Consider the following 17,191-nt stretch of genomic DNA (forward strand, 5'->3'; position numbering starts at 1 on the left):
ATAACCCACTGGTCCTGAGTCCATCTGTCTACACTAAGGAAAACGAAATATTCAAGTAAGTAATTTCTCCATTGTGAAAAGCACCCGCAGCCTGATGGTTTTTCAGCTGAATGTAGTAAGCTGTTGGCATTGAAGATAGTGATGCCTTTGGGGAAAGTGTTTGAAAACTTAATAGAATTAGAACGATTTCCAATGGCGCCTAATTATGCTGTCATTGTTTTTCCTAAAGAAGGAAGAGATTTGCCCAGCTTCATATCACCTGATATCTCTCTTAAATTTTGATATCAAATTATTGCCGAAGATAATGGCTAATCAGCTTGCTAAAGTACCACTGACACATGTAGGGGAAGAACAAGTGGGATTTGTTCAGGGCTGACAAGCAGTAATAAATATTCATAAAATATCTTCCCTAGTAAGTAGCATATGGAAGAAAATACCATTTTTGTTAAGTCTTAATATGGTAAAGGCATTTGATAGGTGTTTGATGGAGAGAATATTTTGCTGAAATAGTGCGTACCTTGTATAGTGACCATCGGGAGTATGTGTTGTTAACGGCTATAAATCAGGTGAGATTATACTCAGTAGAGGTACCAGACAGGATTGCACATTGTCTCCATTATTATTTATTCTTTTTTTGGAATCTCCTCTCCAAAATCTTCAAAATAATGATGCCTTTAAGAGGGTTGCGATTAGAATGCAAGTTAAGTCCTTCAAATTAGCAGTTTTCGCCGATATCTTCCACCACATAGCGAAGCCAAAGACCTCCCTGCTTCCCCTGCTCCATGAATTTGATATATATATATGGTAGGTTAGCAGGGCTAAAGCTGAATATAGAGAAATGTGAGGCATTGCCTACGGAGGATGAGGTGCAGTAGGGCTGGGAAGAACCTTTTCCAATGCGCTGGGCAACAGAGTCTTTTATTTATCTAGGAATTATACTACACAAGGATCCCATGCAGTTGTATTGAGTTACTTTTTTAAAAAATGGTTTAATTTAGCAAAAAATATATTGCAGAATTGCAAGAACTTTCCTTTGTCTTTGGTGGGAAGGGTCAATCTTTTCCCAATGATTGTGTGGCCAAAGAGTCTTTATATGTTCTGGGTGATACCCTGTTAATCGAAACAAGATCTAAATCAACTTGAGAGATTATTATGGGGGATATCTATGGAAAAATGCAAAGCCAAGGGTGATGTTACATAAATTAATGTACAAGTGGGAAAGTGACGGACTGAGAGTGGCGGATTTAAAGTTGTAATAATGTGGCCTGCAATCTAAAGTCTGAAGCAGATTGGCTACTGGATACTCAGTTTTCTCCTCCTGTAAGTCCTGAAAGGGAGGAGTTCTTTCTGGCTTGGTTAGACTATGTGTTATACTCTGCAAAGGCTGCTCTGCTTGGCCATCTTAAAAGTAGTCCTTTAGTAGCCCCATTAATTCTCTACTGGAGGCATCTCTGCTCTCTTCTGCAATTAAAAAGCGCCATCTCTCAATTTTTCCCCATAATAGGTAATGATACATTTTTACCGGGAGCTTATCAGACATTTGCCATATGAGCACCCCGAGGTTTAAAAGTGGTGGTCCAAGTTTTGAATGAGGAGGGAAAGATCAAATTTTTTCAGGAGATGTCTACAGAATTTGAATTGGATGCAAAGCATTCTTCACATATCTATACCTATGGATATAGTTATGACAGACAATCAATATGTGCAATGTTTTAAAAGAATAAAATCCATTCCATTTAATGTAGGATGAAGTACAATGTAAATTTTTGATGCGTTTCTCATTCCCCAAAAAATGGCTTCTGTAATGAAATTTGCTTCATCTGGAATGTGTATCAAGTGCAAACCCTAGTTTTGGGAATGCTCTTTATTGGCCCACTGAGCTATTGTTGCCAATCAAGCCCAAGGTACTGCTCTTTGACAATTTTGTAGAGACTGGTTCTGGGTCAAGGTTTGTACAATTATGGATTTGGAAAGTATTAGTCTGCTAAAACAGCTATATTGCAATGTTGGTTGAAGGAAGACCCTCAAAATCTGACACAGTTCAGAAACTAACGCCACATTATGGGGACGATTTTGAAAACAGCACGTGCCTGTCCATGTGCGTGTGGTTCCTGGCACGCACACATGGATGCACCAATTTTATAACATGCATGTGCTGGCGTGCACGTGTTATAAAATCTGTTGGCCGCACGCTGGATTTTAAAACCCACGGCGCGTGTTTTGGTGGGGGGTGGGGGGGGGGGCAATTTTCACTAAATACACGTGGCAACGCAATCGGGCCTCACCCAGTTCCCTCCCCCCTACCTGAACTTCCTCCCTCTTCCTCTCTCCTCCCCACCCCTTAAACATAACCTGACTTCCCCCAAGTTTTTTATTTTATTACTTACTGCTCCTCTGGAGCAGCAGTAATCTCTGCGCGCTGGCTGGGTGTCAGCGCACTTCCCCGGGACAGCAGTTAATGGCCGCTGTCCTGGCTGGCCTCCGTCCCGTCTGCCCCTTTTTTCGGGCCCAGCATGCACATGACTGCATGCATGGCCCTTTGAAAATTAGGGCTTTTGTGTGTTTGTGAAAAGTATGGAACAGATTGACTTGAGGAAAAGAGCTTTCCTACAGATTTGGTATCCTTATTTGCAATCTTTATCACACAGGGCTAGAAATTTAGTTCTTAATGACTACTAAGTTACTGATCAATCTGTAGAATTGTACAAGTTCTCTGTAATTCATAGAGAAGAATTTTGCAGTTGAGATTTTGAAAGTAGGTTGCGGGGGAAGTTCTGCCCCATTGAAGATGTACATTATGACTACGGGCATTCGACAGAGTTCACCAATGAACCCAATTCTTTTGTACCTATGTTTTAAAATTGTGTTTGAAAAATTAATACAAAGCATTTGAACCTACATTACCCCTACATTACAAGTTGTAAAGTGACATTTTTATAAAGTAAAATTTGCACTATTTACTATGTAGAATTTCAGAACCTTTGCTGCAGAATCTAACGCATAGTTGCTCAAATAATGGGGGGGGGGGGAGTATGCCCACAATCTCCCCTTCTTCACTGATTACCTAGTGTACTCTTCAGCAGTCCAGAGCTAGCCACCCCAGTCCTCTAGTTGTAAGCTTGAGGTGAGAGAATGCAATACTTTGTTTTAAAGGTGATGAAATCATGAATATTTGAGAGCTGCACGGATGTTCAGTAGGCAGGGTTCAGGCCTTGATAATTGGCATAACTGCTTACAGGTTTTAAACTTATTTAACTATTTTTCCTTATGTACAGCCTGCAAATATTCTAGATTTAATATTTTATGTAAACCATAACTATTCTAGTGCAAAAGAAATTGTGCCTCGATAAAAATTAGCTCCTACTTTTTCAGATTCCAAAAATGTTTTCTTTTAAAAGTTTCCATAATATAATAATCTCTTGCTTGCGCCAGCACTTTTCCCTGAAATTTCTTTAGATTAGAGATTCGTGTGGTATTTCGGCACCATTGTGCTTTGCTTTAGTGCTGTCTTTATATGAATTAACCTGAGATAAAATGAGTTACAGCATGCTCTCTGCCATGAGGCTTTTGGTCTAGTCATGCCACGGAACAGATGTGCCATAGTAGCTGACCCAAGCTCTGGCCACGGAGGACCACCTTCCTACCTCTAGAGACGGAACTTGACTACTTAATGATGAGATATGAAATGGAGTGGAGGAGTAGCCTACTTGTTAAAAGCAGAGGGCTATGAACCAGGTTCAAGTCCCTTGGGCAAGTCCATTGCCTCAGGTACAGACTTGGGCCTGGATTCTCCATTCTCGCCCAGAATGGTGAATCCAGCGGAAACGGGGGGCGGGGGCGGTTCTGCGAATGCCGGCAGCCATCGCACCACCGCAGTGTTATCGCTGCCGACTTTCGCACCCAATAGCGCCACCGTGAAAGGTGGTGCTATTGGACGCACTACTGGCGACGATAACAGGTGCTTACCTTATCGCTGCCAGCGAAGATACCGCCATGTCTGCCTCCTCGCCTCCCCGACTCCGCCCCTGGCAAGCTATCGCACGCGAAAAGGGACTTAGAAAATGACCCCCTTAGATTGTAAGCCCTCCAGGTATTATAGAAAATGTCTACAGTACCTGAATATAATCCGCTTTGAAGTGCTAAAAAAAAGTGTGAAAAGCAGAATATAAAAATCTAAATATGAGAATGTTGAACAGGGATGTACTACTGATGGAGGTGGGCAGAAAGAAAAGAAACTGTTAATGTAATGTGGAGACAGACTAAGCAAAATATTCCTCTTCCCCCTACCTTGTGCATTTTGGGATCTGATTGATTTCTAAAAGGTTTTTTTTTCTACTGTTTGTCTTTTTAACAAAAAAACCCCCCAAATCTGATCTTTTCTTTCTTTGTCTTCATATTTGTGTGATGTGTTTTAAATTTGCAGATTTAGAAATGGCCATTGCTTACTGGAATTTAGTACTAAATGGAAGATTCAAATTCTTAGACTTATGGAATACATTTTTGTTGGTAAGTTTAAACTATATAACTGAAATTTCCAGTTGCTTCTATTTATTATTGAGAAGAATGATGATAATTCCTTAAATATTGCATAAGCCAAACTGGAGGGGTGGGGGCTTTTTGAGAGTTATTAGGGATGTGAAGTGCGTTAGCAGAAATAATGAGAATATGTTGAACTGGGTGTTTATTACAAACTACTGCTTCTGGAGCGTCCTGGAAGATCTTGGTGTCCTGTTTGCATAGGTTAGCAACAGTCTTGGATTGGAATTTAATAGTTGGTTTTGCTTAGGCGAGGAAGGACTTTTTTAGTTTTTCCTGATCCCTCTGTGAGGTGGGGGTGGTTGGGAAATAAGCTAACAATGGATATAATATGGAGGTTGTGTTGTATATTTTGCATATTGTATAATTTTTTTTGTATTGCAATATTTTATATTGTTACAGTACATAATCATAAAATACGTTTTTAACACATGTTGAGGGGCCATTAATTGCCAAGATGACCTTGAATGCATTGTTCTAGAATTGTAAAATAAGCTTGCTGATTTTATTTTGATTTTGTTTCAAAGCAAATCAACAATTAGTTGTTTTTTTATATTATGGTTTAATACAGATGTATGTTTTGTTGTAACTTTTTAAATTACTTAAGTAATTTGGTTGTTTTATTTGTTGTATTTTGATAATTGTAATTCTCTTTTTTTGTTACTCATTGAGAGTGACCTGTTGTACTGGCGAGAGATAAATTGAAATAAATAGGCTTGACCCAAACAAAGATTAGATTAATCGTGGACAAATCTCGACCTTCACCTTAAGATCTACCAGTTCCGGCATGTCTCTCACCTCTCCTCTGCAGTTTGACCTTACAGAACTGGTAGGAAAGCAAAGCTGATGGCTCCATGCTCTTCTAATCTGTGCTGCCTGTCTGAGCTCCTTTCCATGCAGTTCACAGATCAGCTGAATGAATCATGCTGTTTTCTATAGGAATTTATGGAGCACCGCACAGTACAAAGTTTATGAACTTTATGAAATAAGATACAACCTATCGAATAAGATACTTGCAATCCTTGAACTCTACTACAATTTTGGAATTGTAGACTGGCCACACAAATATCTCAAACAGTTCAATGTAAGAACAAAAGAACTCTTCCATGCCCACTAGGTAATCTGTAAGAACTAGTATATACCTAGATTGTACATCCCAAGAGCTGAAGTTGGTATGGGCCTTCTAGACATACATTACTTATATAGAGCTGTTGTAATAGGTCTCCAGGCACACCTAACAGAATCAACAGACCCAAAAACTCAAAAAGTGCTGATAAAAATTGGTTTCCATCCTTAAACTTTGACAAGCATTCCGACAAGTGTAGGAATGAGTGCGAGTCTACCAGCTTACATGGGGAAAGAGGCAAGAAAATTTTCAAAACAAGGAAAAAACCTCTTTAAATAATCAGAGAAGCAAATGAGGAAAAACAATTGGTGAGAGCATAAATACATTGGAAAGTACAAAAGCGCTCCTTCAGCAGTCATATATAGATCAAAACCTGATACAGGAATGTCTAAGGAGATGGACACTTAAACCTAAAGATGAGAGAGTGGTAATTGCAGCACAGGACAGTGGAATTATGGACAAGATGGTTCACAACCTGCATAGTAAAAATTGGTATAACAGACACGTGAGGATTCTTAAAGCAGAACTGGAAATGGTTACACATTTTGTTGCTGGGTATGACATGTATTCAGAAAGGTGTAATAATGTGGCACATCTTATCCACTGGAAGCAGTGTAAAAATACTGAACAAAAAGAAAACTGGGATCACGACCATTATAGAATTGTAGAGAATGAAGAAGTTGTAATCACCCAGGATATTCCTAGTCCAACTGATAAAAAGCTCAATGCAAAGAAACTGGACATTGTAGTGAAGGAAAAAACACAAGGATGGTATTACTAATAGAAGTGTCAGTACCAAGCAATTGCTCTGTGCAATGTTATGACGAGAGAGAAGATCCTCAAATATCAAAGATGCAATCAGAGACCAAGAAAATGTGGCAGAAAACTACAGAAATAGTCCCAATTGTATTGGGTGCCATAGGCCTGATTAAAAAGGACATCCAAGCTTCTCTCTATATATATATATATATACAACATATGAACTCCAGAAGGAAGCTCTCGTTAGCTGAGTGTAAGCAGAATCAATAAATTTGAGAGATTGAGATTATACCCAACGTACCCTGGCTTACGAGCAAAGTTCACTCTTGTCATGGCATGTGCTAAACAAATTACCCAAATGAGTGAGTCGAAAAAAGAGAAACGCAATATCGTGTTGAACCTATATAACAGAAGCATTCACTACTTATTTACATTACATTTCTTCAAAAATCCATATCCTCACATTTACTGCTGTCTGAAGTCAGAAAACAACTTACATGGATGTTATGAATAGTCCTGTATTAATTATATCATTTGAACTGAATCAATCTTTATAATAATATGGGTCATTTGTAATCATGAGTCTTGTTGAGATTGCCTCATGTTTTGTTTTGTTTTTTCAAAATGTTCTTTTGAGAATTGCAGACGAAACGCTTCCTGATACAAGCACTGGAAAATATTAAGGAAAGTGCATCTCAGTTGTATGAACTTTTATCTGCAATTCTCATTCAAAAAAGTATGAGGTAATTTCAAACAGGACTCGTGATTATAAATGACCCATAGTATTATAAAGATTGATTAAATTCAAATGATACATGAATGTTATGAATAGTCCTGTATTAATTGTTTTCTTTCTGGCTTCAGATTTCAATAAATGCGATGATATGGATTTTTGAAGAAATATAATGTAAATGAGTAGTGAATGCTTCAGTGTTATGTGTGCAAAACAAACTCATTTGGAGACACTGCCCCTGATTGAACCATGCAGGAAGGAGTGGTATCACTATCAGGAGCAAGTTAGAGAAATGCTGGGCCACAGTGGGAAAGAAGTGCCAGGCTGCCGGTTCTGCGCTTTTGTTGGCTGGACCTGAACAGGCTGGGCTGAGTTGGGAGAGGAGCTGTGCAAGAGAAGCTCCAGAGACAGTGAGATCTAGGGTGGAGAGCAGAGACTTTTGGATTGTTTGGGTGGAGAAGTGCCGGGACTTTGGGTGGGTGGGAGCGGCTTATCGGGGAGAGTAGGTATTCAGTGATTTGAGTAAGCAGGAGAGATGTTTTACTACACTGGCCCGAGTATAAGGTCATCTTATATTTGAGGCCATCTTATATTCAGGCTGATATGGTATGTTCTTAAAGTGTTTTGCATGACTAAAATGACTGATTTTGACATGTAAATAGCTGATTACATGGAGATGCATCTAGCAGCATGAGATGGGGAAGAAGATTTTGTGCCTCGATGAAAGGTATGAGGGAGTTGCTTTTGGGTAATGGTGCAAGGAATGAGAGAACTTTTGAATATTGCTAATTGGAGTATTCTGAGAACAAAACTGGAGCTGGTATTTCATATTTGCTTTGCCAGGTTATACAGTGTGCTTTTCCCCATCTCCTAGGAACATCATAAACGATCAATACCCAAGGACACATGGAACCTTCTTTTAGACTTCAGTGCGATGATAGCAGATGATATGTCTAACTATGACGAGGAAGGTGGGTTTTCCCATGGATTAATTTGCTTGCATTTTATTTCCTATTTACTTGTTCCATGCCACTCATGGTTTTATAAACCTTTTTCATATCATGTCTTCTCCAAGCCAAAGAGCCCTAACCTGTTTGTTCTGTCTTCACAAGGGAGCAATTCCATAGGAAAATTGATTCTTACCTGCTAATTTTCATTCCTATAGTACCATGGATCAGTCCAGACTGCTGGGTTTTGCCTCCCTTCCAGCAGATGGAGACAGAGAAAGTTTCTTAGACACTGCCCCTTAACTTGGTGTGCCATCTGCTGCTCCTCAGTATTTACTCATACCCAAGCAGAATAAACTTATAGACCAACCTTACTTGTAAATTAAACTAACTTTTATTCCCCAAACGAGCAGAGGATGAAAAAACAGACTTTGAGAACTGAACAAGGAGCTTCCTTAAACTATTATGAAAAGCCTATGCCATTCTTCAGAAAAGGCTAGAGTAAATAGAACAGTTCGAGCGGACTCTCCCTACACACCCCTTAACTGTTGTGTCCGTCGGTTCCCGACGCCCTCTCTCCGCCCTCCTTACCTCTTTGGCGCCTCCCTCTTCGCCCGCGGGAATATTGGTTGTCGCGGTGTCCTTCTGCCGTAGTCCTCCGGCGTCCCCTGACCGGCTAGACGCTGCAACCCGCCATGTTTCCTGGAGGCCTAGGGGCGCGCACGCGGCACAGCCCCGATTGAAGTATCAGCGATGGCGCGGACCTCAGGGGCGTCCCCCTGAGATGATGTCACCCGCAACGGATATATAAGGTCTTAGAATTTGCTAACACATCGAGTTAGCAAGGAATGGAACGGACTCACTTTGGATTCCAAGCTCCTCTCCTCCTCGGACTTACCAGGGGTACCCACTCCTCGGGGGCCTCACTCTCTCCTTTGTTTTTCAGGTGACAGTCTGGAACCGGTATCGCTCCTCGAGGGCCCTCGTTCCAAGACTTGCTCAGTATTCACTTCTGCCTGGAAGTCATCGCTGCCTACTACATCTGTGAGTTACCATCGCTCTCTCAGAACTTTCCCTGGAACCAGGTACTCGCTCCTCGAGGGCCTATACATTCCAGCTCCTGGGCTTCTATGAGACATTTTGTGAGTGTAACCATCAGGTTCTATCCATGAACCCTGCATACCCTGCCTACTCATTATATTTCAGTTTCTCTACAGCTCAGCCTCCAGGGATCGCTGTTCCAGTATCTGAGGGACTACAGCCCAGCTGGACATTCCAGCTCACTACTGCCACCTCTGGTGGTTCAGTATACTGTCTAATAAAAGAACTAGTGTGTGTCTCCTAACTCTGAGCCTGACCGGTGGTCCCTCTCGGGATCTTCCCCCGGGGGTGTGGTCATCTGCCACCGTTCCAAGGATCCACCCACAACTCTCCTAAATAACAACAGCTTGCTAACTCCTATCTGATTGATACTCCCGCGACTCCTAACAGATTGCTAACTCCTAACAGATTGCTAACTTCCACCATTAACCCCTCAGTGGGCGGGCATCTGGACTGATCCGTAGTACTACAGGAACGAAAATTAGCAGGTAAGAACCAATTTTCCTTTCCCTGTACATACTCGGATCAGTCCACACTGCTGGGATATACCCAAGCTTGTCCTAATCAAGGTGGGACTGTGAGAGTCCTGCTCAGATGACACTGGCCCCAAAATTGCCATCGTCCGCTTGCTGGATGTTCAAACGGTAGTGTCGAGCAAAAGTGTGCAAAGACTTCTAGGTAGCCGCCCTGCAGATTTCTTGCAGGGAGACCAGCTGGCATTCCGCCCAGGAAGTCGCCTGTGCTCGAGTAGAATGAGCTTTCAGCCCTTCTGGGACTGAGCAACCACGACAGATATATGCTGATGCAATGGCTTCCTTCAACCAATGAGCGATAGTGGCTTTAGGCGCCTTCTGTACTTTTTTCGTGCCATGCATAAGACAAAAAGGTGATCCGATAAATGGAATCCATCGGTAGCCTCCAAATAGTGCAACAAAGCCCGTCTGATGTCCAGATGCTTCAGCTCTCTAGAATTGAGGATCCTTGAGCTCCATATCCGTAAAAGCTGGAAGCTCCACGGACTGATTCAGATGAAAGGCGGAGACCACCTTTAGCAAAAAGGATGGGAAAGCTCGAAGAGAAACTCCGGAGTCTGAGATGTGGAGGATAAGACCTGAATCTGACACACTTCTGGCTGAACAAATCACCACCAGAAACACCACTTTCCTCATCCTGAATCCTCTCTAAGTCCTGTTGGGTTTTCCCTGCAATAAATCTGAGAATAGAATTAAAGTCCTGGAGGAGTCAGGAGTTAAAAATTTGGAATTTCAGGCTGTGGTAGCCAAGGACAGAGAAGCACTCTCTAGAAGTATAGAAATTTTTGAAAATAACACCAAATGGTTAAACCTCTGATTGCTCAATTTTCCAAGAGTAGCCGGTGAGGTCCCAATGGAGTCATTGGAAAACATTTCTTCAGGAAGTGTCTTTTTCTGAACAAGAATTGCCATGTATTAGCTATTGTTGTTTTTTGCCTAAGAAAAATGCAAACCTGAACGTCTCAGAGCTTCCTTTTCAAGGTGACTTAACTAATTTCTTAGAAACTTCTAATTTGATAATAGATCGGGGTATATTGTTAGTTTCATTTACAAATTTTCTGGACCTAAACAAGGTCATGAAAAGATACTTTTCCAAATACCCCATCTCTTTCCACGAGAATGCAGTAAAAATATTTCCAGATCTGTCCTTCGCTACACAGCAAAGGAGAAAGCAGTTTTTGATATATCGTCAGGATGTGATTACTTTGGGTTATTCTTTTGTTTTAAGATTCCCATGTAAGTGCATAATTAAGAAAGAACAAGATGTTTACATATTTTTTCTACCAGATCAATTAAAGTTCTTTGTTGAACAGAAGAGATTAATTACCTCATCCCCCCTCGCTAGTGAGTAATGAGAGAAATAGAATAGCAGTCTGTGAGATTTCTAATTTAATAAGATAGTTGCCAATATTGAAGCTCCCAACTGTTTAAAAATACCTCTGTTGTTGACATAAGTACATATTACATTTGGTTCAGTTATAAGAAACATGTTAACTTTTCAATATTACTTTGTGAATACTGGTTTAGTAGGCTTATCAAACTAGACTTTGTGTTTTTCTTTGTTTTAAATAATGGAAAATCAATAAAGTTATTAATTAAAAAATTAGAAACACCACTTTCAACATGAGATCCTTCAAGGTAGTCCTCCTGATAGGTTCAAAGGGTGCTTCGCACAAACCCCGGAGAAACAAGTTCAAGTTCCAGGAGGGACATAGCTGACGAGTCGGCAGTCGAAGATGCTTCACTCCACGGAGAAAACGCACTACATCTGGATGAACTGCCAGAGAAGGCCCCTGGATCTGGCCACGTAGGCATCCCAGAGCGGAGATCTGAGCTTTTAGGGAATTAAACAATAATCCTTTCTGAAGCCCATCTTGCAGGACGGAAAGGACCAGGGGAAACCGAGGCTTTTTGAGGATACACCTCCTCCCCCCCCCCCCCCCCAGGTTGACACCAGGATTCAAAGACCTTCCAAACTTGAACATAGGCCAGAGAGGTAGAAGCTTTCCAGGCTCTTAGTAGAGTAGAAATCACCTCTTCCAGATATCCTTTCTTCCGCAACCTCTGCCTCTCAAAAGCCAGGCCGCAAGACAAATACGAGCTGCCTGATCGAAAAATATGGGACCCTGGCGGAGGAGATTTGGGGGATGGCTCAACCAACCGTAGGGGCCCCTCCAAGCCATAGGTTCATGAGATCCGCGAATCAGGGTCGGCGCAGCCACTCTGGAACTATGAGAATGACTCGGCCCAGGTGAACTTTGATCCTCATTACTTTGTCCACCAGTGGCCACGGAGGGAACACACAAAGGAGAATGTCATGTGGCCAAGGAACTAACAGAGCATTGATTCCTGCGCTGTGATCCCGCCTGCGACTGAAGAAGCGCGAAGCCTTGGCGTTTGCGTGGGTTACCATGAAATCCACATAAGGCTTGCCCCACCGGCGAGATATCAGGCGCACAGCATTGTCTGACAGTTCCCATTCCCCTGGGACAAACTGGGGATGACTGAGGAAGTCCGCCTGTATGTTGGTTGAACCTGCAATGGCGCTCTGCCCAGGACATCAATAGATCTGCTTCGAGGGCTACCGGCCGACTTCTGGTTCCTCCTGTCAGTTGATATAGGCCACTGTCGTCCCTTTATCTGACAAAACTCGGACCGCCTGATTGCGCAGAAGGGGGAGGAAACTCTCCAGAGCCAAGCGAATGGCCTGTGTCTCAAGGTGATTGATCGACCAGGATGCCTCCTCCTGAGACCACTGGCCCTTCACCGCTCAATCCTGACATACTGCTCCCCAGCCGGAAAGACTGGCATCAGTCGTCACCACCATCCACCGGGGTATCTCCAGATCCACTCTGCACTCCAAGTGCTCTTGCAGCAGCCACCACGAAAGATTGGACCTGGCAACGTCTGTAAGTGGCAATGGGAGAGAGAACTCCTCCGACAGCAGGTTCCAACAGGACAGCAAAGCCACTTGCAGAGGCCTCATATGCACAAAGGCCCACGGAACCATTTCCAAAGTCGATGCCATGGAGCCAAGGACCTGCAAGTAATCCCTGACTCTAGGCACTGAAGTTCGCAACAGGGACTGCACTTGATCGCGCAATTTGACACGCCAGGTAAACCCTCCCCGTGCAATTTGACACACCAGGTAAACCCTCCCTGCCCCCAGGGAGGCACCGGTTGCAAACCCCCGACAAAGCCCAACTGGAGAGCCAATCACTGCAGCGTGAGCACAGACTTGTGCATGGCATGGTAGCAGGGAACACCAATGGGGCAGTTGCCGGCAGCCACGGGAGGAGGGGGAGGGAGATAGAAATTAGAAAAGTCCCTCGTGTGAGCTCCTGGGATGAAATCTCCTCCTGAACTCTCTGCTATGCAGCCCTGTAGAAAAAAACAAAAACTTCTTTGCCTTTTTTTTTTTAAACTACAAAACTTTACACAGAGCCCCAGAGAAGGGAAAAGACGAGAATAGGATACTTCCCTGAAGACACTGGTAGAGGCTGTAGGAGAGTAGAGTAGAAGGGGGGGGAGGGAGCTGGACCACCAGCTGTCACCCCGCTGGCAGACTCAGGAGCAAAGTTCGGGGTTCCCAACCCCTGCTCGTCCAAATGCCTATGACCAGCAATGATGGTCCCATCAGGACCTCACTACCCCCTGGGACACTCTCTCCAAAAACTTGAAATCCTCCTTTCTTTTTTTTTTTTTTTTTTTGTATAGCTTGGATCAGGACCGCAGGTTTTGTACCACTTCCATCTGCTGGAGACGGAGCGTATTTGAAAAAGATTTTGTTAGTTTTTGCCTCTTTGGCAAGTATTTCTTCAAATTCTCTCTTGGCCTGCTTTATTAATATTTACATCTACTTTACTGTACTTAAGCTGTTTCCTATTTTCCTGATTAGGACTTGCTTTCCTTAAACAACCTCTTTCATAGCACCCTTTAGTTATTTTGGGCAGTCATTTGGTGGGCAATATTCAGAAAACCGGCAAGTGAACAATTTAGCCAGGTAACGTTAGCCAGATGACTTGTCCTGAATATTCAGCAGGATAAACATCCCATTGAATATATTGCCTAGTTATTACCTTTAGCCAGTTAATGTTCAAACCTAATGGATAAGTTTGAATATAATCGATAAGATTTGAAAGTTATCCAGCTGGTACAGGAACGACTCGCTGACATTCCGTGTACTGGAGATTCTTCCAGGACAAGCAGGATGGGAGTCCTCACATATGGGTGACATCATCAGATGGAGCCCTGTCACAAAACACTTTTGTCAAAGTTTCTAGAACTTTGACTGGCACACTTAGCATGCCACTAACCCTGTAGCCACTAGGGGTTCCCCTTCAGTCTCTCTTTTTTTTTTTTTCCATGCAGCCTCGTGGTTAGGAGCTCTGTGAGAATTTTCTCACAACTTTTCCATATGGAACCTTCGAAGTTTATCTTCAGAAAAATTACCCTCACCGGGGTCCCCCATCGCGATCCGTTCCCTCCGGGCTTGGTAAGTGTATTCCCCTTGTTTCCGGTCGATTCGCGGTGGCATTCTTTTTGGTGCCCGATAGTCATTGACCGCATGCGCGCCAATTTTTGTAATGGCGACGGGATTTAGAAAATGCCCCGAATGTCCAAGGACCATGTCCATAATGGACCCACACGAAATTTGCGTTTTGTGCGTAGGACCCTCGCACAGCCCATCGGTGCCCGAGCTGTGCACAGATGACCCCTAAGGGACACTATGCTCGATTGGAGAAAATGGCGCAGCTCTTTGGTTCAAAGTGCAATGCTCCATCATCTCCAACTCAAGCACTGCCGACTAAAGAAGGGTCCATCGACCTCAGAGACGCCTAGCCAACAGCATCGCGGAGTGGGTGACTGTCCGTCACTGACACCCTCGAGGACATTGGCGTCATCATCATCAGTGCCGGAGAAAGACCAGACCAAGCTTCGAGGGAACACCGCCCCCACACTGACATTTGTCCCCGTCCGGTGCTGGCACCGATCCCGCAGCGGCATCGATGGCCATCGAGCTGCCTGCGAAGACGACCTGGGGAGAGGAGCCCCCATCCTCCTCTGGACCTGGGTCCCCGAGGCGTTCCCCACCGATATCAGTGCTGGGTAGTGATCTTCCACAGATCCCTGTGGAGGCGACAGTAACGCCTAGCCTGCCTCCAACCCCAGACACAGTGCAATCTATGCCAGCCTCAAAAGGGGAATTGGACGAAATAGTCCAAGAGGCAGTGCTAAAAGCCCTTCGGGGCTTCCATTCGTCACCGGTGCCGGCCCCCATACTGACACCGGATTTGGCGCCCTCGATATTTGCACTGCTTTTCGAGCACCTAGATACGCTCATCGGTGCCGTATCGACTCATTCGATGCCAACTGACACGTTGGCATCGAGTCATCCACAGATGCCTCCGCAGGTCCCAATTCCCATACCGGATTCCTCGGAGGAAGATAAGACTGTTCCCGGCCAAATCCCTCCATGGGAACCACCGATGCCAGAACCCACACCAGGACCATCGGGGACATCGAGGCCTAAGCGTACCTCATTCTCTTCAATGCCATCGATGCCAGCACAGTCTCCATCGAAGCTTTTTCGCCATCCATCGAGGCCTTCCTGCCCTCTTGGATTCGACATACTTTCTCCCTCAGGAGGTCCACAAGGAGAAGGGGAAACCCCCTATAATCCTTGGGAAGATGAATCCTCTGATTCTTCACACACTTCCGAGGAATTGCTCTCAGAACCCTCACCCTTGGAAGAAAGGCAATGTTTTCCTCCAGAAGACCTCTCCTTTGCCAACTTTGTCAAGTAGATGTCTGAAACTATTCCTTTTCCATTAGTTACGGAGGCAGATGCTCGTCACCAAATGTTGGAGGTTCTACAATTTGTGGATCCTCCAAAGGAGATACTGGCGATAACAGTACACGAGGTACTTCTTGATCTTCTACACTGCCTTTGGAGACTACCCAGGTACTGTGTTACCAGTCAACAGAAAGACAGATGCTTCGCACCTGGTGCAACAAGTCCCAGGCTTTCAAAAACGTCAGCTGCCCCACCACTGTAGAGTCAGCCTAGAAAAAAGCTAAAAGACTGCATCCACATTCCCAGAAGCATTAGATGCATTGGGACACAGAAAGCATTAGATGCATTGGGATGCAGAGTGTTTCAGGGGTCAATATTGATAGCACGAATAGCGGCATATCAATTATATATGACCCAATACAACCGAAATCTGTGGAAAAAGGTGCAAGAAAGTGCCAAAACTTTACCACAACAACAAGAGTCCCTAACTTCCATCCTACAAAAAGGACTAGAAGCAGGCAAGCACAAAGTCAGAGCTGCTTATGACTCATTTGAAACAGCATCTAGAGTCTCTCAGAAGCGGGCATCAGTGCAAGGCGCTGGGCCTGGCTTAAAGCTTCAGACCTATGCCCAGAAGTACAGGATAAACTCGCAGATCTTCCCTGTACAGGAGACAACCTGTTCGGGGACAAGATCCAGGACGCTGTGGCTCAATTAAAAGACCATCATGAGACCCTGTGTCAATTGTCCACTGTTTCCCCAGATGTATCCTTGGAAGCCCGCAGGGGCACACGAAGGGACGTCAGGGAAACAATTTTACAGACCACGCAGGTACTATCCCCTGCGTCCCGTACTCGAAGAGCAAGGACTCCTCAGAGAGGAATTTCACAACAGGTAAGGACACCTAGAGCGCAGCCAGCTCCACAGGCTGCTCCTCCGGCTACATTTTAAATTGTTCCAGAAAGCAGCTCCATTTCTCACTTGATTTCAGTAGGAAACCGTAAAAACATTTTCACCTATAGCCCGGACTTTCCTCCTTTTCAGTGTGAAGCTGGGAGTACCATACCCCCTATGTCTCAAAAAAACTAAACCGGTTTCCTGAACCAGCAGGGGAGTAGGCTTTGCTCCATGAATTTACAAAATTCGGAAAAAAAATCCCAAAACAGAAAAAGACGACGATCAGCTGCCGTCTTCTACACTTCTGTGCCCTATACACGTCTCCTTCTAAAGAAAGGTATATGTTGATATCCTTGGGCACTGAGCTTCCTCTGCTATATCAATGGGAATGGATCTGCTCTTTGGACTTTCGTAAACATGAGTCCATTTCATATGCGCACAAATGTTCCTGAAGAGTTTGGCAGTAGTGGCTACACCACTACTCCATAAAGTCGTTTACGGCTATATCTGGGCAATTGGCCTGTAACAGCCAGTACAGATATGGAACCCTGAACTACGTTCAACTTATTATATGACTCTTACACTCTCTAGGATTTCTAATCGCCTACCAGAGATCCCATTCGTCACTGTCTTCTCATCTCTCCTCTTAGAGAGCTGATCTAGACTTCACAAGTAGCCAAAGGGGTATCCGTAATAATTCTGCATCCACACTGTTCAACCTTGCCAGCTATCCGCAGTCGAAGGACAACACTTATCAATGGT

General features: G+C 43.9%; 1 protein-coding gene across 3 annotated transcripts in view; it reads left to right on the forward strand.

Annotated features, from left to right (window-relative positions):
* The window catches only part of DCUN1D1 (defective in cullin neddylation 1 domain containing 1), a 73,854-nt gene that overhangs the window by 37,242 nt on the left and 19,421 nt on the right, over positions 1-17,191 (forward strand). For all 3 annotated transcript variants that reach the window (XM_029615795.1, XM_029615793.1, XM_029615794.1), the window contains exons 5-6: positions 4,424-4,506; positions 8,029-8,125. In XM_029615795.1, coding sequence (XP_029471655.1) covers positions 4,424-4,506; positions 8,029-8,125 — 180 coding nt within the window. The remainder of the gene's footprint in view (positions 1-4,423; positions 4,507-8,028; positions 8,126-17,191) is intronic.

This window comes from Rhinatrema bivittatum, chromosome 9 (assembly GCF_901001135.1).
Source record: "Rhinatrema bivittatum chromosome 9, aRhiBiv1.1, whole genome shotgun sequence".
Classification (NCBI taxonomy): Eukaryota; Metazoa; Chordata; class Amphibia; order Gymnophiona; family Rhinatrematidae; genus Rhinatrema; species Rhinatrema bivittatum.